Below are 27,429 nucleotides of genomic sequence, written 5' to 3' on the forward strand. Positions count from 1 at the left end.
ACTGTAAATCAGTATCCTCCTCCTTTTGGTGTTGTGGGAAGTCTGAGGTTACTTACAAACTTTCTGTTGCATAGAGTTGACACCTATAACTTTAGACTTTGGATTTATCATATATAAAGATTGAGTTGGTTATTAATTTTCATATATTTACTTAAGGGACTGTTGTGTGACTTTTCTTGGGGACACGAACAAATGTATGTTTACTGCAGATAGGGAGGACATCTAAAAACTTAAGGAGATTGAATCCAAGTATAGCTTAGAAAACCTATGAGAGTATTTGGGGTTATAGGATCATGCATGGCTCAAAGGCAAGTAGGTCATTGAAAAGTCCACTCAAGAATTCCTGGAACTCCCTGCTCATCTTGAATCAAGATTTGCTTATAGGAAAACTTTTGAGTAAACAAAGCTTCCATTTTTATTTTTCCTTTTGCCCATTGTGTTCCATTATTTCGACTTAGAGAATAGTAATTATTTAATTATATGTGTATGAGTGCTTTGCTTGCATGCATGTGTGTGTTTGGTGCCCATGGAATCCAGAAGAGGGAACTGAATCTCTGAGAATTGGAGTTACAGACTGTTGTAAGCTGATGTGGGTTGTGGGAATCCGGATCCTCGGGAAGAGCAAGTTCTCTTAACTGCTGAACCATTGCCCCAGAAAATAAAATGGATATTTCATTACCTAAGGAATAGAAGATATTATAAAGTGTTAGTGCAGTGACGAACAGTCTCATTGAGAGTAGGCTCATTATTGCATATTAAATTTTAGTTTGATAATAGGTAGATTAACTGTCTGTGGACTTAGGAACTTTTATTTTGGGGTGTATTCTCATGACTATATTTTAATCAGTAATGAATAATTTCATATTAGTTTTGATGATGGAATAATTAGAGTTTTGCTTATTTCTAAATTCCACCTGTCTTATGGAGAGGATTACACAAATCAGTTGAAAATTGTCTTGTTAAAATCTCTTGATTCAGGGGGATTAACAATTGTTTAGTCTTAACATTTTTGGTGACTAACCGTTTTGGAGACTTTAAACTCTGAAGCAGTTGTGAGGATTATGTGTACAAACCATTTTCGAAAACTTCAGATCTCCAGGTTGTGTCTCTGTGAGTCTGCACTATAACATGGTGATTTCTTTTGGACAGCTCCAACACCAAGGCAACTTATAGAAGAAGGTTTTTTTGACTTGCTGCTTTTAGAGTGGTGAGAATCCTTCATGGTAGGGAATCTTGGGCAGCAGGTGACAGTCATGTGTAGAAGTAGCTAAAATTCATTCCATATTACTGGGGCAGTTTGTTCAGATGAAGGACTTGGCATTCATTGGATTAATAAAATGTTTTCTTTCTTTGTGAATACAAGTACATCCCTTCTGCTAGCCTGAGTCACCATTATCAAGAATTACTTACAGTAACATTCCTGTTAGTTATCTTTCCCCTGTAATATCAATGGTAGTTACTTACTTTCATTAAATTGTCATGATACTGTTTTTCTGGCAACAAAGAGAGCAGAGTATTTGTACTTAGAAATTTGGTTCTTTAGGTAAACTACACCAGATTCTGAAAATAGTCCAAAAAAAGTCACATGCTTATCCAATTTGGGCTATAATTTCAAGTGTGTGAGTAAGATACTCAAATCACCCAAAGGACCCAATTTTCCATGTCAATTAAAGGAGGGTTTTCCTTTGTCAAGAACTGGTTTGTGGATGTTAATCCATGAGACAAGTTAATTATTCAATCTTTTCTTGTCTATTTTCAATGCATTAAGTGTTATAGTATCTTTGGGATATCATTGTTATTCGTTAAAACAGTTGTTAGAACTCCCACTCCCCAAATATATGTCTTCGTAGGTCTTTAAATTTTTATTAATACATTACCAGGCTAAATTCCACACTGTAGTTTCCAAGCATATACTTAAGTATTTGAAAAACTCATATATTCTTTTAGATGAATAGTCAGCAATAGTTATCCCTTTAACAGAATAATTATTTGTAAAATGCTATTTTATGTAAAATTAACTATTTATTTTTAGCCTATTGATTATCACTATTATTTAAATCAATTTATTGGTTGCTTGTTTGTGCACTTTGTCAGTGATAGGTATAAATATATTTATTGTGAGATTTTTTTAATTAATATGAGCTAAATAGGATGTTAGCCTGTTGTGTTTGTGTTTTAATTTAAAATAATACTTCAAAATTTAAAAAAAAGCAAGAATATTAAAAGTAACAATTCTTGCCTAACCCTTAGCTAGATCATCAAATACTTTCTTTTTGGCCCATTTTCTTTATCCGTGTTTGTTCTGTCTGTTGCCTTTTGAAAATAAAGAACAACACTTCCTAAATACTTTAGTGTGTAGCCACTAAGTACAGGGCTCATATTGTCAAATACATTACGTCCTACAGACTTTAGTATGCAGTTACTAAGCATAGGGTTTATATTGCATAGTGTAGTTATATCAATTACACCACTTCGTAAATATTTCAGCAGAGAGTCACTAAGCACATGGGTTCATATTGTCGCAGGACCATTATCTACTTTGGAAAGTTTACCAGTGATACCATACTGCCCAATCCCAAATTCAGATATAGTGGGTGACAATCCTTCCGATGATGTAGTTGATAGGAAATGTTCTATTCTGGGATCCCATCCAATAGTCATGACTAGATGGAATGGATATTTAGCTCTAGTGTGTAAGTGGGGCCCCCAGCAGAGGATACTCAGTCTTTTACATTCTTCAACCTGGCACTTTCTGAGTGTACCTTGCAGTCAGTTCTTTTATAAAATTGCTTTTCATTATAGGTTTATCGAATATTCTTATTAATTTGACTTGGGCACTGCCTATTTTCCTTTGAAGTTCATTTATAGGGAGATGTTTAAATACTATGTGAATATCCATTTTTTTCAAATCATGTACTTACTTGTTTTAATGTTCCCTGAGTGGTTTTTCTTTGGTCATAGGCTAGTAAAGGACTTTCCACAGTAATCATTCTGTTTATCTGTTCTCTGATTTCATTACTAGAATAGAGTTGTGTTGTGTGTGTTTTACTCTTACGGTTATTTAGGGCCTGCCACCCAGCTACCAAATAAATCACTTACGGAAATTTATTCTTAGCTATAAACTCACGGCCTCAGCTCGGCTTGTTTCTTTCCATCTTTCCTTAACTTAAATTATCCTGACTTCTTTTCTCCCCTGGGCTTTTATCTTTCTCTATTTCTGTATACCTTTTTTTAGTTTTTTCTCTGTGTAGCTGGGTGGCTGGCCCCTGATGTCCTCCTCTCCTTGTTTTCTTGCTCCTCTTTCTCTCCCCCCCCCCCGAATTTCTCCTATCTATACTCTCTGCCTGCCAGCCCCACCTACCCTTGCTCCTGCCTTGCTATTGGCCGTTCAGCGCTTTATTAGACCATCAGGTGTTTTCGACAGGCAAAGAATCACAGCTTCACAGAGTTAAATGCAGTGCAAACAAATGTCACACACCTGAAAATAATATTCCCCAACAGAGTTGTTTTTAAAAACATAGGCAATCTATTGCTATTGGTTTTGGTTCCTCCCACCCCACCCCCCACCCCCACCACCTCATGTGTGGTTTTAAAAGCAGGCAAGGAGTACCAGGACACCCAAGAGAAACCTTTGTTGTATTGGGCCTAATATTGTGTCCCTGGAGGTATATATGTCTTCTTTTATATGTAAGGGCCATCTTTCTGGAAAGAATTTTAATAGTTTGTTGCACACAAGGAGATTGAGAGCAGATGGCTTTTCTGAAGATTTCATTCCTCAGATGATTTCAGCTTGCAATACTATGGCAAGTGCTTCTATCAATTGTATGCCTCAGGTATATATTTATTTATATTGCTTATGCATTGTAGATTTGTGTATACATATATGCATACATATGAGTTTATTTGTATAAAACTTGTTTTGAAATAGGGTCTCATTGTATAGCCCAGACTACTTTTGAACTCCTGGGATTACAAATGTGTGCTCTCATATCCCTAAACTGAGTTTATTTATCTTCTGTGAAGTGTCTTCTAATGTTTGGCTTATTTAAAAAATATTTTGCTATTAAGTTGCACAAATTTTTTGTATAAGCTACTTATTTACATATATTTATTATGGAATATTTCCCCCCGCCCACCATCAGGAAACTTACTGAAGTTAAAAAAAAAGTCAGTTTTAAAAAACCTTCTGGTCCATGAATTGTGATGCAGATCTTCACTTATCCCTGTTTGTAGTTTTTTTAAAGAGTTCTTATATGTTTCATTGCTCATAATAATAATTTCAATTAAAAATTTTTTTTGACACAAATGCTCATTCTTGCTAGGCTGTCTTCGAAGTCTCTATGTAGCCAAGGCTTGAACTTCTGATCATCTTGCCTGTGTCTCAAGTCCTGGACTACGGGCAAAGGCTACTGCCCTCAGTGTATGTACTGTTGTGGATCTAAACCAGGTCTCTATGCATGTTAGGCAAGCATTCCCAGCTGAACTACTTTTTTTTTGCCCTCAATAAAAAATTGACTTATTTTTTAAAAAAATCCAAATGCTGACATTGTCCAGAAAATGTTAACAGGTTTCTTTATAGTTGTTACGAAGTTGAACTGTTGAAATGTGTTCACTGGAACATTCTGCTTGCATTAGTGCTTTAATCTGCATTTATATAAAAAATTCACACACAAATGAAAATGGAAAAACTGCCAATACCTGATTTCTGTCCCTGATTTTTCCACTCTCAGTCATATACTTAAGTACCTTTTGATCCCATGGAAAAATATCTAACATTCAAAAGTGCTGATAACAGGAAGAAGAGGAAAAAATTTTTTTGAGAATGAAATGTTTCCCCTCATAGTGGATTCTTAAGCATGTTCTCCGCGTATGCGACGTGCTAACTGTATATCTTTTGGTATAATTGTTACATGTTTGGCATGGGTAGCACACAGGTTGGTATCTTCAAAAAGGCCAACCAGATAGGCCTCACTTGCCTCCTGCAAAGCACCAATAGCTGTGCTCTGGAAGTGCAGATCTGTTTTGAAGTCCTGAGCAATTTGTTGCACCAGACCCTGGAAGGGGAGTTTACAAATCAGAATTTCAGTGGAATTCTGATAGTGTCTGATTTCACGGAGTGCCACAGTAGTAGGCCTTATAACAATGAGGTTTCTTCACCCCTCCAGTAGAGGGCGCACTATTGGGAGCCGCTTTTGTAGCCAGTTGTTTCCTGGGTGCTTTACTACTGGTGGATTTACGGGCAGTCAGCTTTGTATGAGCCACGGGATGAGCACCTCCTGACTTAACCCCCTTCTCCTTTGGCTGGAGCTCGGCAAACGAGAGGCGCTGCTGACGTTAGAGAGCAGCCTGGTGATGGCTGCGAACACAGTTCAGTTGAAATACTTCTGTAGCTTGTTGATAGAATTTGAAAATTTTTATTTTCCAATAATTTCCTCCTAGAATATTTTAAATAGCTTAATTTTAAAGGTTCATTTGTATTGTTTTTAATTATGTATATGTATGTGCACGTGAGTACATGTGCCCACAGATGTTAGAGACATCAATTTATCCTAGAACTGGTTGTGAGCTATTCAGGTAGTTCTTAGAATCAAACTTGGGTCCCTTGCAAGAGCAGTATGCACTTAACTGCTGCGCCATTTCTCTAGCTCTAAACAACTGATATATATATATATATATATATATATATATATATATATATTAGAATTAGTTATATATATAACTATATATATATAACTATATATATATGCTAATTCTAATAGTTAAGCTCAGTTATTAGTTCTGAATTGATTTAGTACTGTAGTAGAAGGGCTGGTCTTTAGTTCCCGGTTGCCCAGACTCAAAACAACCACACAGAAACTGTTTTAATTAAATCACTGCTTGGCCTTTTAGCTCTAGCTTCTTATTGGCTAGCTCTTATATCTTGAATTAACCCATTTCCATTATTTTATATTTTTTCATGAGGGTTGTGGTCTACCAGCAAGGTTCTTGTTGGCAGCTCGAGTCTTTTCCCTCTGGTGGTTATACAGCATCTCTCTGACTTCTTTTCCCAGCATTCAGTTTAGTTTTCTTTGCCTACCTCAATTCCACCCTGTGCAGGCCCAAAACAGCATCTTCATTAACCAATGGTATTCCCAGCATACAGAGGGGAATCCCACATTGTAGTACAGTTGATTTTGCCGGTTTTCTGCTTGTTACTTCTATTTACAGAGAAGTTCTTAGGTATATAAAGTTAATATATAAACACTTTTTGATAATAAAGCATAAATAAATTTCTTTTGAAGCAGTCTTTGATAGAGAATTTTGCCCGTTAATAAGGATGAATGTGGACTTGCCCATTAATGAAATAGATCTGTTTGTTAATGTTTACATAAAACATTAAGTCTTGGCTAACTATTTGATGCTGTAGGATGTAGAGCATCTTCAGCATTTCCAGCGATGATTGATGTTCTGGTTTTGAACGGGAATGAAGTGTCTGAAGATGGAGGAGGAGTGCCAGAAGAGTCTAGTTCTGGCCAGGTTTAAATACAGCACTAAGTATTTTGCGAACTGAGAGTATCTTACAAAGGTTTTTAAAAGCAGGGCTGGAATTGATTAGATGTTTAATTGGAGAACTAACCGATAATCGCTGAGAGTGAAGGGATACAGGATTTGAGCATACCTCTATTTGACTTCCCAATGTGCATTTTTATTCATGCTGCCTTCCTTAGTAGTGAGGAAATATGTGTTTCTGCCCATAAATGTATGCCATAGGTTTTCAGAAAGTATTGGTAATTCATAAGAGGACATTTGTATTATGAGTTGTAAGCATATATATCTACTACATTATAGAAAATATAAACTGCACAATAATTCAAAATGAAGTGAATTTTTACACTTATTTGAATATTTTCCTTTTCAAGACAGGGTTTCTCTGTAGCTTTGGAGCCTGTCCTGGAACTAGCCCTTGTAGACCAGGCTGGTCTCGAACTCACAGAGACCCACTTGCCTCTGCCTTCCGAGTGTTGTAATTAAAGGCATATGCCACCACTACCCAGCTTATAAATGTATTTTAATTACAGCTAGCGTATGTTTCTTAGAAAACTTGGAGAGTAGAACAATAGAATGACTTTATGTGTGCCTTTGAGATTCTGTTGCGTAGGCCTATATTCAGTAACATGTTGAAAGCATTTGGAATGCTCTTTGTTTCTATGAAATATTTTTCACAGTGCTAACAAGTGTCCATCATAAACTTCATCTTTAGTAAATGTTTACTGAATGACCGAACCCATAAAAACTCCACAACTATAGTAGATGAATACTTTTTATGTGTTGGTACCAACTGTCAAACATCTATATGCTTATAGTTAGTGTTATCTCAATTGGTATCAATCTTTCTTCCTTTTTTTAAACAGGTTGCTTCTATAACTGGATCACGTGTTTGCTACATAAAGCACAATGTCTCGATCCCGACAGCCTCCGCTTGTGACAGGCATCTCTCCAAATGAAGGAATACCTTGGACCAAGGTCACAATTCGAGGGGAGAACCTGGGTACTGGTCCCACTGACCTTATAGGTAAGGGCATGGCCTCCAATGTATTATAACAAGCTGGGTTTTATTTTGAATTGTTAAGGTAGGCTACATAGTTTTCAAGTAGTGATCTCTATAAAATGGCCTGAATAAAAATGATTTTTTTTTTTTGTGGAAGTCATTATCTATCAAATGATCTCTATGCTGTCTTTCTCCAAGTCCTTTGGAAAATTCATCATGGTTGAGATTTGTTCCCACTCCTTCAACTTGGTGTGCCCTGCTTATTTTGCTAATGATGAAGCTAAATGCTAGTTTTGAAAATAGAAGTGATTGTTGAATAGTGGGGCTAGAGGGCAAATTTAAAATATAATTTTGTGATCAATTTATATGAACTACAAAATAGGGTATAGAGGTGCATTCCCAGCACATGCTGTTGGATACTGCCCTAATCTTTCACATGAGTCTGTTCTAGACTTGGCATTCTTTCGACTGAGTTCGTTACTGCCAGAGACCCAGTTAGTCTGAGCTGGAACCGCCTTTCTGTGCTGGCTGCTGGTGACTAGATTTTGACTATTCAGGAAATATTTTCTTTATAGAGGAAGCAAATTGAAGTACAGCATTGTAGTTTATAATTGAGGTTTGTGCTTCCGAGATAATCATCTTTGCTTATGTTATTTAACTGTATTATGTACAATTTCCCCTTTTTGATAATTTTTTGTAGTTAGGAAACATCTCTTAAATTTATTTTTACAAAGATAAGTGAGTGAAGAGGATGGCCCTGATCTTTGCCCCTTCCTACCAATTGCTGGGATTGTAGGCAGGCACAACCATGCTTGATGTATGCTTTGGTGGGGATCAGACCCAGGGCTTTGCATGTGCTAGGCAAGCCTTCTACCGAAGGAGCCAAATTCCAACCCAGAGATCGTCATGTCTAATTCAATGTCTTGGCTTTTGATGTAGTTCAGTCCAGTTGTCTCTTTATCCATGTTGGGGGGAAAACCCTTGGAATGCGTGAAAACATACCATATAGATGAAATTTATTTCTAAGATTGTAACCTCTAGTGTCAAAATATGAGAGTCAGCAGTTTCTGTACATTTTAATCTTGCTTTAGCTTTGGATGATGCTATTTTTATTTGACCAAGTGAATATTACTTTCATAACCTTGCTAGTTTACCTTTCAACCTGTCTTATCTGTTGCCAATAAACCATTTTTAAAAAATAGCATGTTCAACTTGATAAATAATTTCTGTGTTTTTAACTGAGATGACACCAATGTTGTCAAGTTACATTTTAAAACCTGTGGCTAAACCAGGAAGGGCAGTGTGCTCCTTTGAGCCCAGCACATGGAGTCAGAGGAAGCAGATAGATCTCTGTGAGGTTGAGCTCAGCCTGGTCAGTATGGAGTTCCAGGCAAGTCAGCACAACACAGTGTGACCCTGTCTCAACAAACAGTGTCAACACAAAAATTCCAGTGCTTCCCAAACAATAATGATGCTATTATATTTCGTGAGGTAGATTTGTTAGAAAATTGTAAGTAAGCAAAAAGGGGGGGGGCTTAAGCAATTAAAAAAGGTCATATGATCTTATTTTCATTTTGTGATATTAAAAATAATTGTTGGAATCTATATCTAATTTATATGCCGATTATTAATATTTTGGAGTAAAATGCAGATCAGATACTTAACTTAGAGGAACCTTGGAAACATATATGAGCGGATGCATATTTGTTTATTTTTGCTCTTGATTAAGGTATTGTGTTTGTACAGCTCATTTAAAAATGTAATATATAGTGAAGAAATATAAGTTAATAGATAATCATCTATAATAGTCAAGCTTGTAGTCATGTTAGTTAGATTTTCTAGATGTATAGAGATATATTTCAGTTAGATAGGTATTCTTCAAATCTTTCAGAGACCTTCACAATATGACATTTAAAATGTTTTAAGAACTTAGGACTTTTCATCACAATTAGACATATCTGCTCCTGGTAGCACCAATCTATTTCAAGTGTTTGATGGGCATCAAAGAGGCTCCTTATGGAGTTTGTTAGCCATATGGGCAAGAAACTGCTCTTGCCTGGACTGCTTGATGCTATGCTTTATGAACTGGACCAGCAGGACCTACAGAGAAATGACTGCTGAACTTGCCTAAAGGTGAGATGATCTTTTGAGGTTCCTGCTTCATGAAAGAGTCTGCTAGACATTCTGCAGGATACAGAAGAAAGTGACTGACACACTTCCAATATAGGCAGAACTGTCTTTGAAATTTCCTGCTACGTGGAAAAGTCTGGTGGATACTTTGGGCCTGTGGGCTGAAGATTGGATGCCCCAATGATACAGAAGAACTTTGAGTGACTGTCTAGGCAGTGAGATGTTTCTGTCAATTCTAGAGTTTTAGAAGTTGCTTACAGTGTACTTCCTGTTTACTTAGGTAATATTATATCCTTCTGGAATCTTTGATGGAGCTGAAGAATAGATATAGTTTTCCTTAGTCATGATAAAAGATAAAATAGATATAAATATTGTAACTATAATTCTTGCTTGATAACTGTTTTGTTATATGTAATTTTACTATGTTAAAGTTAAAACCTTCCTTTTTATTTACACAAAAAAGAGGAGGTGATGTAGGATTCCCCTCTGTATGCTGTGAATACCATTGGTTAATAAAGAAACTGTCTTAGGCCTGTGATAGGGTAGAGTAGAGCTAGGTAGGGAAAACTAAACTGAATGCTGGGAGAAGGAAGGCAGAGTCAAAAAAAAGCCATTAACCCCAGTGGAGACAGAAGCCAGAACTTTACCTGGTAAGCCACAGCCTTGTGGCGATACACAAATTAATAGAAATGGGTTAAATTAATATGTAAGTGCTAGTCAATAAGAATTTAGAGCTAATGGGCCAAGCAGTGATTTAATTAATATAGTTTCTGTGTGGTTATTTCAGGAGTCTGGGCACCCAGGAAACAAGCAGTCTCTCATACAGCACATAGCCTTGTTCTTGACTAGTTGATGCCACCTGTGCCTTCCTGGATATCATTTATATTTACTCATATGAGGTGCATCTGAAATATTATCTTATGAATGTGCTTTACCATACAGTGTTTTTACACTATACTCTGGCATTTAGAGTTGAGTCATTCTCTCTCAGACAACCTGGCTGGGTATTGCTTTCAGTCATGTCAGAGCTTGGCGATGGGCCTGAGTTGGGGGTGCTGGTTTATTAGGAATCTGAATGGTGGAAGGCTAGTATAGTGATGTTTTGTTAGGAAAGTTTTGTTAGATAGACTACCACCGAGAAGATGCTGAGGCGATATAAGAGCCGAGAGTCATCCGATAGTGGCCTAGAGTGCGTCTGAGTCACTGCTCTAGCCTTTGCTTGAAATAATTCAGTACCCAGCTCAGTGCATTCAATAAGACTGAGTGTAACAGAGCACTGGAAACAGCACACTCAGATTCTTTTTAGAAGATGGATAAGTTTAGAATTTTTTAGGAAAGTATCCCCAAATGTCTTGTGTGTTTTATCCCTTGTGTCAATAACTTAAATTTCTTATGGTAGCAGTGCTTTCTGGAAACAATTGGGAGTCTTATAGTCTAAGTAATCTGAGTGCCTGGGCTTAGCTGTAGCCCATAATTGTTCTAATTCTGCTGGGAGTGGAAAAAGCTTAATACAGTCTGAAAGCAGTCTTAGGTGTCAGAGAGAAGACCAGGGAGATGGAGTGGGGCGGTGGTGACTCAGCAGGCTCCGTGTCTGCCAGGCACTGTCTTTAACATCTGTTAGAATAGGAAATGTGGTTGATTTGTTTGTTTGTTTTTAATTTGTTGTATACCTGCTTTTACTTCCAGGCTTGACAATTTGTGGCCATAATTGCCTCCTCACGGCAGAATGGATGTCTGCAAGTAAAATCGTGTGTCGCGTGGGCCAAGCCAAAAATGACAAAGGAGACATTATTGTCACAACTAAGTCAGGGGGCAAAGGAACCTCAACAGTATCTTTTAAACTACTGAAACCTGAAAAAATAGGTAAGACTCGTAGTGACTTTATTTTAAGGAGGGCATATTGGCCTTCAGAGGCTAACACTGGTGGATTTTGTCAAACCCACTTAATTCTCATTCTCGTTGCATGTAGTGTGTTCATTTTGATGACACCAGGATGCGTCTCTAAGTTTGCATTACCCCTTTTGTTCATGACTGTTTTCTCTGTCATGTTAGAGCCTCGCGGGCTGACTCTGAACTCACTGTGCAGCATTCTTTTGAAAGGCAGTTTACTAAGTGACTGTCAGTGTAAAGATGACAGTTGGAAGATACGTCTTACAACTGATAAAATCTGTCTCCGTGGCAGTTTGGGATTCTAGTTCTGGCTTCTTTATCTTGAACATATGACATTGACATTGCTTTAACACTGTTACACCGTTAAGATTCGAAGTGGAGTAGCTTCTAGGTTGACCAAATCCATGATGGTTTTATCTAAATGATCTCCCCCTCCCCCTTTATTTTTTGTATCCTTCCAGGGCGAGATGAAATGTAGCCTTCTAGCTTCCCATGCTCTTCTTTGTCCTCCGTCCTCCGGAGTTATACTTCCTCTTTTCGTGTGTATTTACCTCCTGCTACCTTGCAGTGCTTAAGATTTGGGTCTGAGGAACCAGACTCTTTAAATTCTGAACCTAGGCTCTTACCAATAGCTATGTAGCTACAATACCTGTTTTCTGGTAATAAAAGCAGAGTGGTGACATCTACCTCATAGGAAGTTAGATAAGTTAGAACATAAATGTAAAGTGTCTAGCACCTTTAAAGAACAAATTAGTAATTTTAAAATTATTCCCTGGGATACTTTATCTCTCATTGTGATCCTGTAAGATCTTGCATAAATATACAAATATAAGATTTTTGTGTAATATAAGAATGGCAGTCCTAATTTATTTCAGACAGTGCTCTCACTATAGAGAAAAATAAGGTTTTTTTTTTAAATCTATCTTACCTCATAAAGCTTTCCTACAGTGCTGTCCTCCACAAATCCTTATTACAATTTTGAAGTAAAAACGTATAGAAGAAAACTAAAATTGTAATTAGTATATGATATATACATGTATATGTAGAAATATAACCCCATTTATATATATTTATATATTTTCACATCTTCAGATAGTGAAATCTGAAATCAAAGCATGTGCCTGTTTTACAGCTTTCTGGAGGAAGTGTAAACATACTGATAATATTCATATTTTATAATACTTGGTTCTATAGCACCTGAAGAGAATTTAGGTGAAAGTGTAGTTTTATTCTGAATGCCCAGCCCAGGGTAGAATGGCTCACAGAAGATGCAGTGCAGAGTTAACGACATAGCCCTGGAGTTTTGGACTTCTGCACAAGCTTGTGTGGAGCCCTTGTTAATGTCTGCTATGGCTGCCCAAGTAGTCTGTTTGCTGAGTCCTGTTGTTGCCCGGTGTTCAGACAACCTTCCTCTGGGAAGCCTCAGCTCTGCCACTGCCAGTGCAGCCAGCAGGTTCTTCAGTCCTGCTCTGTTCCCCCGGAGTCCCTGGAGTGGTAATGGGCATGTGCTGTCAGAGTTTGGTCCATGAAGGAGAATGCTGTCTGTAGAGTTTGTGTCTTGTTTGCAGGTGTCTACCCAGTCAGCTTTCCCTGAATAATCTTGCCGTTTCCATTATGGAAGCCAGGTACTCTTTAACCAGTTTAATGGTTAGATATTTTGGTTGGATTTACCAAATCAGCCTGTGCTAGGGAAAAATGCTTGCTCGCTCTCTCTCTCTCTCTCGCTCTCTCTCTTTCATTCTTAGTGTTGTTATAAGACATTTTCAGCATTCTGAATAATGAACAGTATGAGAAATAACTACTGTTCTATCTTGGCATAATTATTCATGAAAACATGTCAGTGCTTAGAGAAAGAAAAGGCATTTCTTGAGAGTTTTCAAAAGCAAAAAATACAAGTCATACATCTATGACAGCTTCTCTGCAGTTACGTTCAAGGAGCTCTCTGTGGCACTGATGCTTAGCTTGAATGTTTAGTGCCTTGAGATTTCTTAGCCAAAAGCTGGTATAGTTCAGAGTATTTTCTTGAATAAAAAGTTATTATAAGTCATATCATTGTGTCTTATATTTAACTTTCCAAATATTAATATCAACTTAATCAATACTTAACAGTGTATAAATAATTTTATATGTTATTTGGAAAACGTCTTGTTTTTTCAGAATGCTTTGTGAGTTACTTAAAATCAGTTCCATTGAACAATGTATAGTGACTCTGTAAACCCAGAGGTGGTGCTTGGCTGTTCTCTAGAATCTCAGTAGTTTTTATAAAGTCACCAGGCATGAGAAGATTTGAGCTGTAGTACCCAAACCTCTTAAAAAACAAAGGTGAGATACATGGTGCTTGGAGAATTTGTATCTTATTGAATGCATACCTCTCATCTTTTCAGGCATCTTAGATCAGTCTGCAGTGTGGGTGGATGAAATGAATTATTATGATATGCGGACTGACAGAAATAAAGGGATTCCTCCCTTGTCACTCCGTCCTGCAAATCCACTTGGCATTGAAATTGAAAAGTGAGTACTGTCTGGCTCTTTAATTTCCAGCTTCTAAGAGTTTTATGTTCTTTCAGTGGAGGGAGTCACCTTCAGGGATGTCCTGGAGAGCACAGGTGAAGGCAACTCAGCCAAATGGATTATTTACTATTATTATTTATTTTGATTATTAATTATTATTTCTGTAATAAAATTTATGAAGTTTGATGAGTTTTGCTTCAGTGTTTTTATTAGATAAATCTTTGTCAAAATTATTTTGTTTTGGTGGGAGTTTACATTTTGTGATTATAAAATGTTTAAAAATTTTAATAACTACTAACTTTTAGTTTGGGGTTTTGGTTGTGGAAAACATGCTAGTCAACTATTCTCCTATGAAGCTTCCCCTTGTTGTAGCACACTCTTAATTAATGATATGAGCATTAGCACATTTTAATATATTTAGATGATATTTAAATCAATAGCATTATAATCTGTTGATTTTCTTCACTTTCCTAGTAATATTTTAGAATAATTTGGTCCAAAGGGATCTTTTGCTTTTGATAAGTCCTGCCTAAAGTTTTGTTTATCAGAATTGTGCCAGTTTAGTGATACCTTGTTTTATAAGTGAAAGCCTTGTTTATGAAAGCTTTGTTTTCATAATCCCAGATGTGGCCGCTGTCTTAGTTGGTGTGTCTGTTGCTGTGAAGAGACGCTATGACCATGGCAGCCCTTATAGTAGAAAACGTTTAATTGGAATGGCTTGCTTACAGTTTCAGAGGTTCAATCCATTGTCATCATGGCAGGGAGTATGGCAGCATGCAGACAGACAGGATGCTGGAGGAGGAGCTGAGAATCCTACATCTTGCAGGCAACAGGAAATTAACTGACAGTCACACTGAGCAAAGCTTAAGCAAAAGAGACCTCCAAGCCTGCCCCCACAGTGCACTTCCTCCAACAAGGTCATACCAACTCCAACAAAGCCGTACTTCCTAATAGTGATACTCCCTATGACCAACTACCACAGCTACCTTTATCCATGTATCTTAAGCCAGTTACATAACATATTCCTTTTATCTCATCTGTTTTCTGGCCTTAGTGATTCTGATTACAGAGTTACATGATGGGTATTAACCTAATGAAGAGTTATGGAAGGTAGCAAGTTCTGTTAATGCCTTAACCATATCCGTGTTTAGGTTTTCTAAGAATGGGGAACATTTTTATTAATCTTTAAATATGGAACCTTTGTGCCTACACTTGAAGATCATTAATACTTTTGAGGGAAAACTGCATTTTCACTGCTGTAATGTTCCTGCTCAGCTGTCTATTAAAAAGCCCTGGCATTTAGCTACTTGTAGTGAGCTTGGGATGTCTAGGTAGCATATTTAAACAATGGGATATTCTAGATTTTCAAGGGTTTCAGTATCCTATAAATTAAGATCAAGACCGTTCAAAATAGAAGGGTAAAGGGCAGGTATGTTTGAGCTCACTGCCAAACATAATTAGGTAGGCTTGCAGTTGATAGATGCTACTCACAAAGCTGGGAACCTCGAACACACTGCACAGCCTGTAGCTAAACATTTCTTTACCTTTCTCTTAAGAGGTAGTGTTGTGTGACTTGGAGCCAAACCTTCTGGCTTTGCATTAGGCACCTAGGGCTTACTACTGAGGGCTTAAGGTCAGACCTTTCCCTGGGCTGTTGTGAGGGCTGTGCATGAGAACAGACGAGCACTGCAGCCACAGTGGGTTGTGTGCTTGTTGTCGCCATGACACTGTGCTTGTCCCTGACTCAGGGCAAAGAGCCTTTTAATACTGTAGTTTCCTCCTGTTGCCATGATAAAATACCCTGACTAAAAGCAGTTTAGGGGAGAAAGAGTTTATTTGACTTAAGATTCCAGATTACAGTATTATTGTGGGGAAGTCAAGGCAGGAACGGAAGACATCATGAAGGGTTTTAGTAGGCTCAAGCATGGCAACCATGGCTCTGGCAGATCTTGACCTCCCCCCTTCTTCCTTATTAAACTTTAGCTTACATTTCTAAAGCTAGCCACTAAAGTCTGTTTCCTTATTTAGATATTTTCTTATTCCAAACTCATTCCTGAGACTGGCCACCAAGGTCCAGGTTTCAAAGTATTAAAGTGCAGCAATCAAGAGCCCCTTTTGGCTAGCATTTCCAATCAGAACTGATCAACTCATTCTAACATGAGTTTCCCTTTTTCTCTTTATAAACTGCCATTTGCCTATGAGACATGCCTGCCTCTATTTTATTCAGAGGCAGTCTTTTGTCCCGCCAGGGTAAATATCCCTTATCCCTCTCCTTTGCTCCTTTTCTCCCCTCTCACTTGTCTCCTAATCCCTGTCTTTGCCACTGTGGGGCAAATAAATCTTTGTACTGAGAACTTGATGTTCATGTGTCCTGTGCCAGTTCTGGTCCTTTTACATCACATCTACAGTCACATGCAAAATAAGAGTGCCCCTTGCTCAGTACTTAGTCCACTCTTAAGCAATCCAGGGCCCAGCTCTTGACTTGGCACCACCCACATTCAGAGTGGTTCTTCCCACCTCCATTAACAATCAAGACAACCCCCACAGTCATGTCTGCAGGCTTACCTGCTCTCCATGATCTCTCTGTTAGGGCCTCTTCCAAGAGGTTGTGGCAGGTTGACATTTAAAACTATCATGAGCAAGTATATTCAGTAATAATCTGTGTTAAAATTAAAAATAGGTATTATTTATTCAAATAGGTTTTCTCTCCTTCCCTCTGCTGCTCCTTCCTTCCCACCTAAGAAAACTACATGGAGTTTACTGACTTCTCTTACTTAAGGATTTGCTGATTCTTTTGCTGGCGGTGAAACAAAGCATGAGCTCTCTACTGGGTCATCCCCTGGCCCAGGTGGAAAAAGAGTGAGGGAAAGGAGGGGCAGAATGTCACACACTAGTGTGGAATTGTTTTCCTAACCCACGTAAAGTTTTTAGTAAAACTCTTTTGTCCCTGTAGAAAGTGATGTTGCATTCAGATTCTAATCCTTACTGCCTTTGGTTTTACTATATTGTGTATGAATTTCTTAAATCATTTAAAATCTTTAAGCATTAGCCGAGGAACATGGGGACTTTACAGTTATTTGTTAGTAGAAAAGCAGTAACTAACAAGGTCTGAAGAAGTATAAAGCATATTATAAAATAATCCTCTGTGGTCCTAGTGACTCTCACTAGTAGGAGGTGGCCTTTGGGAGATGAGTCAGCGCCTGGTAACGGCCCTGTGAGTGCTGGAGGTCACTGTAGCTCACATAGGTGTCCAGTGGAAGGGTGAGGAGTCCCGTAGTGCTGTGCCTGGCACTTAGACCATGAAAACGCAAGTGAGAATAGCGTAATATAGGCTCCTTGTTGCTCTTGGTATGAGTCGGGTTTTAATATATTTTATTGGTGGACCCAGCATGCATGCCGTCATCTTTCAGCCCACAAGTTTTTAACAAGTGGCATTTATTGGTATCTTTGACTGTTAAAGTCCTTCATGTCCCTAAATTTCTAACTGATGTTTTTGCACACATGGTGCCATGGCACTTATAAAAATGTTACTAATTGCTCCGAAAAGGTAACTTCACTTTTCCTGAGACGAGGCTTTGCTTGTAAAAGGCCTGTATTTCTGATTTACTGTGCTGGTTGTCACAAATATGTATGTTCTTGCCTGGTTTCAGTTATAATGGATACAAACTATTTAAGCTGTAAAAGGAGATAAAAATAGGCTCCTAGTAAGTGAAAGTCTTCACTAGATTCAGTTTCTTCAAAGTCCTTTTGCCCGAGGAGAATGTTTATCAAGAAAGCCTTGGCAGTGGTGTTTGTGTGACGTGAAGGCAGAGAAGTAGAGCGTGGCTCCTGTTTTCAATCTCTGCTCATTTTTTGAGTGAACTCTTCCTGGGGGATGATGTCTGGAGCAGTCAGTTGATAGGTAATAGCTGTTTTATCTCTACATGGCTTTTGGGCAGTATACATCTGGCTCTGTTCTTATCGGGTCAGATTTTCAACAGAAAGAAGTAGTGACCAGTTTTCCCAGTACATTTAGAAAGTCACCTTTATAAAACAGGGTGACAGCAGCCATTCCTAGGAAGATCATAGAGGTGTCTCGATTTTACCATTAGAATTCTGTAGAAGTAGATTTGTGGGCTATGGTACAGTGCCTAAGTCCAGAAACTATACCAGATTTTAAAATAAAACTTTTCCTATAATATTTTAATGTAACATTGTAAATTATTTTTGTTGAAGTTTAAAGCCGAGAGAAATGAGTGTAGCCCATGCCATCAAAGAACAGCGCCAGTCCATTAACTGTCGCAGCCGTCCTGCCCTCCATGACTGCATCAAGGAAAGCACAGCATGTTTTCTCGTATGTGTTTTATGAACATTCCTCTTATGTATCTGTCTACTCGGTCAGATGCCTGAGGCTGACCCTTTCTAGAGGGATGAAGTCTGAGTTTACACTGCCATCTAACGGAAACAGTTTTAGGGGCAGCAAGAGTGGTTAGTGACTGAACTGCTTTGATTCCTTCTGAAAACAGTTTTCCTGGTGCCTGACCGTCTCTCTCTCCCAGCCGGTGGGGGAGACTACACTGGGAGTCTGCATACTCACCTTGCTCCCTCTCCCAGGCTCGCTGAGCTGTCCCTTAATTTGGAAGGCTGACCTCCTGGATCCTGTTACTCTGTGGGCTGTGACTGTGTGCCTCGTGGGCTAGCCTAACACAGTGTCCCTTCCTTTTTTTTGCTGGGAGGAACATCACAGGCATTTTAAATCCACATAGATCTGTAGCAGTGCTTTTATTTCAGATCTAAGACTGGTTCCAGGCAAAACCATGACTAATGACTTGTACCCTCTGAAAGTATGTTTATTCGTTTGTAAAAATGAGAATATTTAATTTACTTGCTACATTTAGAGTAAAACACAGTGGTACTTAAGAAAATAATCTGTAAAATATAAAAACTAGAAGAAAATTTAACAGCTAATAGCATTTTTGAGCAGCTTTTCATAATTACCATCGACTTTAATTCTCAAACTTGCCAAGAATGAACCGCTGTGATCCTCAGGAGTAGTGGAATCTGGAGAGCTTAGCTGCTTTCCCAGGCCTACAGGCAGAGAGATCTGGGGGCTTGTGCTCTTATGGGTTTCTGTTTTATCTTCCAGATATACATGTAAAAGATTAGTATATTTAGCTTATTTTTAAGGCTATATTTGTTTTGTTTTGTTTTGTTTTGTTTTTTTTTTTTTTGGTTTTTCGAGACAGGGTTTCTCTGTGGCTTTGGAGCCTGTCCTGGAACTAGCTCTGTAGACCAGGCTGGTCTCGAACTCACAGAGATCCGCCTACCTCTGCCTCCCGAGTGCTGGGATTAAAGGCGTGCGCCACCATCGCCCGGCAAGGCTATATTTGTAAATCAAGATGCCTTCAGCTATATGTAACAAAAAATGTCAATTCATTTGTTTTAAACCAAAAGGACATTTCTTTCTCTTCTAGAAAATTCAGAGGTGACCCTCTTAGTCATGTCAGTGAGGTTTGCAGAACTCAGGTTTGCTCTTCTGATAAACCAGTTTCCTTCATAATTATAAAATATTTTTCACAATTCTTGGTTTTGAAACTTGGCAGAATGATGCTCAGGGACAGAAGATGGCTATTTCTTCTAGGTTCTCTTTAAAATTGAGACCGTCTCCAGAAAGACTCCCATCAGTCTTTCTCAGACATCTCTGATCTGAGCGGGGCCACTGAATAAAGGGTAAGAGGACAGTGACATGTGCTTGGCTTGCAGCAGTCACTGTCCCCAGCGCAGATAGTGCTGTGTGGAGTGTGTCCTAGGAGGGACACCCAGCAGACATGAATGTAGGGAGCAAGTGAATGAATCTGAAGGCCATGGATGCAGGCCCCGGAAGCATATGAAAATGTACACATGGCTTAAATAGGGTTCAGTACCCAGTGAACAGAGTACAAGCCTCCTATGGCAGCACTGTTGAGGGCTTAGAAGTCCCAGTTTCCCTCCTTCCATCTTGCCTTAGTTATGCACCTGGGTTTTTAGGGCAGAAATATCAGGTCATGTACCTAGCAGGTAGCCTTGGCTGCTAACCCTTTGAAGATACTAGCATCAGGAGCCCCCAGAACAGCACACAGGACTGCTGTAAAGAAAATGGAGTGCTGCTCTCCTTAGAAGAGCCCGCACTGTGCTCTTGTCAGATGCCTTCCGCTCTTCTTGGTCCCCTTTCCTCTGTCAACCATGTGTCATTCTGTGTTGAATTAACTCAGCTCTGCTTCACAGTGGCTCATCCTGAGATTTTCTGTGTTGAAGGCAGGATCCAGTTTTACCTGAGTTAAGGTCTTGAAAAATTTAAGGGAAGTTCTCAGGCTGCTGAAGGTCTCTGTGTCTCAGTTCTGGTTGCCTCTGCCACGATAGATAAAGGAATCCATTGATCTCAAATCCATTTTCAGCTTTAGGTTTCAAAAGAAGCAGGGTTGGGGTAAGGAGCAGAAGATATGTATGGTTAGCCCTGGCCAAGTGTGCTCTGAATGGTTATTGTCTCTCTAGATTCTGTTTAGATTCTGCAAGGTTGTTGGACAAAGTTCTTGTCCTGTGAGTAGTTCAGTCTGCTTCCTAGAATGTGACTGCTTTTGCTGCAGGATGAGATTTAGGGTAAGGACGCCTCTGTTCTCAGTTACCCTGTGGGCCCAAACCAGTTTGTTTCTCTCTCTTTCCCTTCCTTCCTCCCCTTCCTCCTTTCCTTCCTTTCTTTCTTTCTTCCTTCCTTTCTTTCTTTCTTCCTTCCTTCCTTTCTTTCTTTCTTTCTTTCTTTCTTTCTTTCTTTCTTTCTTTCTTTCTTTCTTTCTTTCTTTTTTTTTTTTTTGGATTTTTGAGAAGTGTGTTTCCCTGTGTGTCCTAAAACTTGCTCTGTAGACTAGGCTCAGAGATCCACCTGCCTCTGCCTTCCGATTGCTGGGTTTAAAGGCGCACGCCTCCACATCTAGTCTGCAAAACTAGTTTCTAAGTGCCCATTATAGCCTACAGTGTGATACAGTAACTAACAGAGGAAAGAGAGTCTGTCACCATCTACCCACCCTGTCACAGTCAGACTATCAACTATTGATCGTGCTTGGGAGAAGGAAGAAAAAGTATTACCTTGGGGTGAAGATGGCACATTTGTCATGGTGAGGCTCCGTTGTGTGTGTGTGTGTGAGCTGTGTATGTTAATACGTAGATATTAAGACTCCAGACATAAATCTAGAAATACTGGAACTGTCCGTGTTTTCTTTTAGCATAGGGGTATTTCTCATTGAATAAAATGTAAATGTCTATGAAGCGATTTTCTGTTTTTACCTTATAATTTGTCATGAGCAGTCTATCAGGGCTGGGGAAGCGTTTTCAGAAAAGGGTTCTGCAAGAAGAACAAGTACACATAAACATGAATGCACCAGGGAATATAATCTGCCTGAGGCTCTGAAGCTTCTAATGTGAGAACTGGTGTTGCAGAAATGAGTCTTAAGAGATAAGCAGGTTCAGTACAGGGAAACCCTTAAATGTGCAGCTGAGAATTTGAACTTGGTCCTGCAAACAGGGAGGTGGGTCAGCGGCAAAGCTTGAAAATTGCTTGACTAGGCACAGGGTCTGATCAGGGTAGATACAGTGTGAACTTTCCCTGGAGAATAGCAAACTTCTGTTCACCTCAGATAGGACAAAGACAGGCCAGTGTTCACCTGAGTTAGGACAGTTACAGGCTAGTGTTCACCTCAGAACAGTGACAGGTTAAAGAAATGATTCCACTTGCACTGGTTAATTTTAAATGTCAGCTTGCCACAACAAAGTTTACATGATAGGAAATCAGCCACAATATAGAAATAATATTCCATACTGTGTTCAAATATGTTCTTGATAGCTTATTGTATATAATATACAGTCAGACTTGTATTTTAATTTATTGTGTAGTATTTTGTGATGATAGTATCAGTTGTAATGGATTTTAACTCTTTTTCTCTCTAGAAGTAAGCTTCCTCAGAAGGACTTAGAAGCGTTGTTTCATGGCATGAGTGCTGATTTTACAAGCGAGAATTTTTCAGCTGCGTGGTATCTTATAGAGAATCACTCCACCACCAGGTTAGTGGACTTCAGACCCTGAACTCTGAGGGCTTCAGACAGTGGGCCCGTGTCCAGTAACCCTGACTTAAGTCTGGCCTTGCAGATGGTGACACCTGTAGGTTTGTGAGTTCTCTGACTTGGGGAGTCCCTAACAGTCTCAGTTTATCTGTCTCCTTGTTTGTAGAGTGTTAGAAGACTTTTCTTTCTCATCCCACCATTATTTGTGCACCCCTGGAACATGTGTAGTGTTGGTAGGTGACCTAAACAGATTCTTGTGACTGTCATGTGCTTCCCTACCAGTCACACACACTGGTAAGTTCTGTGTGAAATGTAGAACACACAGCAAGCTTATTATTATGTGAAGATAAGGCCAGGGTTGGCTCTCCGAGGTCTTTTGTTCCTTTAGCATTTTATTTCACTATAAAGAGCATACTTGTAACTTTTTTGCCAGATTGATTTAAAACACCAGTGTTAATGAAACCATTTAGATAAAGGAGTTGCTTTTTATATTCTTTGTAAGACAGTTAAAGTGTATGTTAATATAATTTTATTCACTTACAGAAGTGAAACCCATTATTAGAAAATATGAGGAAAAGTTGGTTATTTAATACATAAATGAATTTGGTTTGATAATATTTTAAAGCAGATGCTGTAAGAGTCCATCCATGATTGTAAAGTTAGCTTGAATTTTTCTCTATGGACATGCTTTTCCTGTCATAACTCAGAATTGGTGTGTTCGGTTTTAAGTACTATGGTACTTAAAACAATATCGAGATTTTCTTAACAGATTTTGTCATCTCAAATGGAAATAAAATTTCTAAAATACAGAGTCCCATCTTTTCTTCCTCTCAGCTTTTGATAGAAGTAAATGATATGGTCTTACTGCCTTTTTACAAATTTTAAACGAGTCTACACAGTGGTAGCTTTCGTCATGCCTCTTCACACGTGCATCACATGTGCTTTGTCTCTTGCTTGAACTGGGAGTCACCCCAGGCTCTGTGTAATTTGTCATTAAGGACAGAGGACTGTGTATTGAGGGTGAGATGATCCTTGTGCTCAGTGTTCCAGGATACTTGCATGAGTGAGTGGAAGACTCTGCCTTCAAACAACTGCCCCTTTGAACTACTACCTGGGACAGCTGGGTCTCCTGTCAGTAAAAGATACTCAGAACCTCTAGCTCCAAATCATGAATATTGTATATCTACGTTTGTACTTACTTCTTAGTGACCTGGCATACTTGGAATTATCATCTGATGCTATAAGACTAGTTTTATGTCTGTTGGGCATCAGAGTAAATAAAATGTTTAAATCTAGATAAGAATTCGAAATATTTTTGTTTTTCCGTGGCTATTAATGTATATGCCGCACAGAACCTTCAGCATTCCTGTTGCTTTACACTTATTGGATTATCTTGTCAGGAGTCTCAGGCAGTTGATTTCTTTTAATTCATTTCAGTTTTGAACAGCTCAAGATGGCAGTCACCAACCTCAAAAGGCAGGCCAATAAGAAGAGCGAGGGGAGTCTGGCCTATGTGAAGGGCGGCCTCAGTACCTTCTTTGAAGCTCAGGATGCTCTCTCAGGTAAAGAAACCCTGAGAACCATCTGCCGGGGCTTCCACTGTGGAAACCCGACACTGTGCTCCCTCGTGTTTATGGGGTGTGACATTCAGTCTGTATTTATAAAAGTAGAGGTTTAAAACGTTCCATAAATATTTGTTGCAGACTGGGCTGAAATCTCTTTGATGGCCTGGTACTGTAAATATTTGTCTCGAAGGCTCTGTTGACCCATCTTACATGTGAAATAGGAGACCCCTGTTCCGCTGCGTGATGCTCAGTCTTTGGGGCTGATAAGAAATTGAATCCCAGTGGGCAAAGTTCTAGAATTCTTAAAATCCTTTTACAGACATCACATCTTATTCATGCGCCTAATTCTGAAAATGTTCTCCATTCTATGTTTCATTTGGGAAGGACTGATGATGATGTGGCGCTATTTTTAGCCATTAACCCAGAGGCCCCCAGCATACACAATCAACTACTACTCTCTGACATCATCATTACAAGAACGGAAAATTATGTTATCAGAGCTTTAGATTTCACAATGGAAGACACTGAGTAGGTTTCTAAAAGCTGCTTTTAGTTCATTTGTTTATAGTGAGAAATATATATATATGTATAAAATTTGCCATAATTCCTTTTGGAAATGAAGGTCTTTATAATTAAGTACTTATATTCTATTAATAATTTGTGTGTGTGTGTGTGTGTGTGTGTGTGTGTGTGTATACCATAGCACTTGTGTGGAGGTCAGAAAACCACTTGTAGAAGTCAGTTCTTATTCCATCATATTGTGCCTGGGGATGAAACTTGGTTTTGAGGCTTGGTGGTAAGCGTGTTTGCCCACTGAGCTATCTTACCCATCCATAACTAGTCCATTTTTCTTAACTGTATTTTAAAAGGCTGTACCTTCTTCAGAAAGTAATGTGTATTAAGAGTTCTTACTGTTTTTTAAAAATCAGATAATGATATCCCTCTGTTCACTAAGTGAGTCTCTTCCTTGTAGGTGGAGGTTAGGGCTTTGGTTGGGTGCAGTGCATGCTGGGAAGGAGTAGAGCGGGGCTGACCCCTGGCTCCCTGTCATCACTGATGGGTATGTCATTGCTGTCTCTCTGCATTCCTAGTCATTGTTCTTACGGCAGCAGGAGAGATCTGAGCTTGTGTGAACAGCTCTGTGTTGTAAGGTAAATATAGTATTTACCAGACATGTACTCTGGAAGTAAATTGGGAGCTTCAGATTTTGCAAAGTTCATACTGACTGTCACTAATTTGATGACTTTATAGCATGTATAAAGAGGTTATCATAGTCAATTTAAAAACATTAGCAATATGCCATATGTTTTTATATAAAAATTTTTAATTTTATATATTAGCTAGCCCCAGTTCCCTCTCCCTCCCCTTTTCCTGCCCCTTCACCTGTCTCTCCTACTTATGGCTTTTCTGTGTTTTATAGAAAGAGAAAGCATATTTTTGAAAAGCAGAAATAATTAACAAGGGTTACTTATTGGCAGAGGTAATCATATTAACATTGTGATGTATTTTTAGTCTATTTTTCTTTGCTAATATTAAGTATATGTTACTGTGAGATAATACCATATGTCGAGTTGGATGTACTAGACACCTTTTTTTTTCCATTAAATTGTTTTACCCTTTTATGTTCATTGTGCTGTGACATTTTTCATAATTTTTTTCAAATAGGTTATATACTCTGATTATATTTATTTCCTACCCAGTTCCTCCTGTTCTTCTCTCAGGCAGTTTTCCTTCCATGAGAGGGAGAGGGAGAGAGGAAAAGAGAAGGAGGGGGAGAGAAAGAGAGAGATCTGGATTTGCTTACTTCATTTAATAAACTGTCCAGTACGTCTGTTTTCCTGTTAAATACAGTTTTGTATTTAACTGTGGCTGAATAAAATTCTGTTGTTTGTCTATGTCTATGTATCTATCATCTCTCTAATTTATCACATTTTCTTACCCATGCATCTGTTGGTGGACACCTATGCTAATTTGATAATTTGGCTGTTGTGAGTAGCACTGCAGTAAACACGGATTTACAGACCATCTCTCTGGTATGCTGACTTAGAACCCTTTAGATGTATTCCCAGGAGTGTATAGCTGGATCGTATAATAGCTCTATTGAGGGATCTTCATAGTGACTGCACTGGTTTACATTCCCAGCAGTGTATAAGGGTTCTTTCTCCTACCAGACTCTTGCATCCTTACAAGCACTGTGTGTCTTTCTAAGTGATCACATTCCGATGCTGAGGTGGAGTCTCAGTGCAGTTTCCCTTTGACTTTCTCCTCGGACTCAGGATTCTGATCATTCTGTCACGTATCTGTTGGGGCTTGATACTTCATCTTTTGAGAGGTGCCCTCTCCTTTCCTTTTCGTTTATCAGAGTTACATGGGGTTTAATATTTTGTTTTTTAGTTTTTTATATATTCTAGATATTACTCCTTTGTCAGATGAAGTCAGCACATCCTATAGACTATTTCTTCACTTGATTATTTTCTTTACTGTGCCAAGGATTGTAATTTCATGCAACCCTGTTTATTAAATCTTCGTTTTATTTTCTGAACAATTTTAGTCATTTTCAGAAAGTTCTTGCCAATCATGTAGTTTGAAGGGTTTTTCTCTGTTTTTGAACAGTTTTCACCATTTCAGGGCTTACAGTAAGGTCTTGATTTTTTTTGCGTAAGGTGATTTTTTTTTTTTGGTGTGTGTGTATTTGTTTAAAAACAGGTAAAAGATAAGGTTGTTATAGATGACTAACTATTAATCTGTATTTATTATCCTAAATATCTTTCAAAAACTAAAACTTCACATAACTTTTTAAAATGAGCTGTATAGGTATAATATCTTAACCAAGAATAGAAACATATACAGTATAACAACATAACCTTAAATTTGAATCAAATATACAAAAATCCATCCCAGTGTAAAATACTTGAGAGCAATGGTTGTTTAAGAGTAGGCTCAGCAATCTACCCATTTATCTCATCATTTTTATACTATATCCCCCTTTTCCTTCAGAAAGAGATCCTTGAATCTAACTCCTTCTTTAGCTTTTTTCCTGACCATGACTAATAACAACTTGTAAATGATTTCCCCAAATGACAGACACCTATAACCCATTGAATGACCAAAGCCACCCACCCCACCTCTTGGGAATGTGGTACTGTATTTTCTAGTCTGCATCCAGTTGTCTGGGGGCGCTGACATCTTTAGGAAACCCTGGGAAAATTGGGATAATGGTCAAGTTCCGGGAGAGGTAGCTGTATCATTTGTTACCTAGCCTCTGTGCAATCAAGCAGTCTAGGCAAGAGCAGTTTCTTGCTCAAATGGCTAGTCACATTGAAGGCAAATTGCATAATGGGTTTCTTTAATGCCCATGAACCTCTCTGAAGTATTGGTGCTGCCAGAAGCAGATATGTCTCACTGTCAAGAAAAATCTAAGTTCTTAAAACATTTTAAATGCTATATTCTTTAAGTCTTTGAAAGTTTTGAGGAATACCTGTTCATCTGAAATATATCTCTGTACACCTGGAAAACCTAAGTAACATGACTACAAGGTTTGACTATTATAAATGACTCTCTATTAATCTCTATTTCTCAATTATACATAACATTTTAAAATGAGCTACACAAACACAATATCTTAAATAAGAGCAAAAATACATATACGCTGTATAACAAATTTACCTTAAATTTGTATCATTAGATCAACATCCATACCAATGTATTCATCTCTATATTATAATCTCCCTTTAA

General features: G+C 38.4%; 1 protein-coding gene across 3 annotated transcripts in view; it reads left to right on the plus strand.

Annotated features, from left to right (window-relative positions):
* Nucleotides 1-27,429, plus strand: part of Exoc2 (exocyst complex component 2) — a 165,575-nt gene that overhangs the window by 22,104 nt on the left and 116,042 nt on the right. For 2 of the 3 annotated variants that reach the window (XM_075969965.1, XM_075969966.1), the window contains exons 2-6: nucleotides 7,392-7,552; nucleotides 11,345-11,521; nucleotides 13,933-14,059; nucleotides 22,016-22,129; nucleotides 23,567-23,691. In XM_075969965.1, the coding sequence (XP_075826080.1) occupies nucleotides 7,435-7,552; nucleotides 11,345-11,521; nucleotides 13,933-14,059; nucleotides 22,016-22,129; nucleotides 23,567-23,691 (661 nt within the window). In that variant the 5' untranslated portion in view covers nucleotides 7,392-7,434. The remainder of the gene's footprint in view (nucleotides 1-7,391; nucleotides 7,553-11,344; nucleotides 11,522-13,932; nucleotides 14,060-22,015; nucleotides 22,130-23,566; nucleotides 23,692-27,429) is intronic. The other variant, XM_075969967.1, reaches the window with a different exon arrangement.

Source organism: Microtus pennsylvanicus, chromosome 4 (genome assembly GCF_037038515.1).
Source record: "Microtus pennsylvanicus isolate mMicPen1 chromosome 4, mMicPen1.hap1, whole genome shotgun sequence".
NCBI classification, from domain to species: Eukaryota; Metazoa; Chordata; class Mammalia; order Rodentia; family Cricetidae; genus Microtus; species Microtus pennsylvanicus.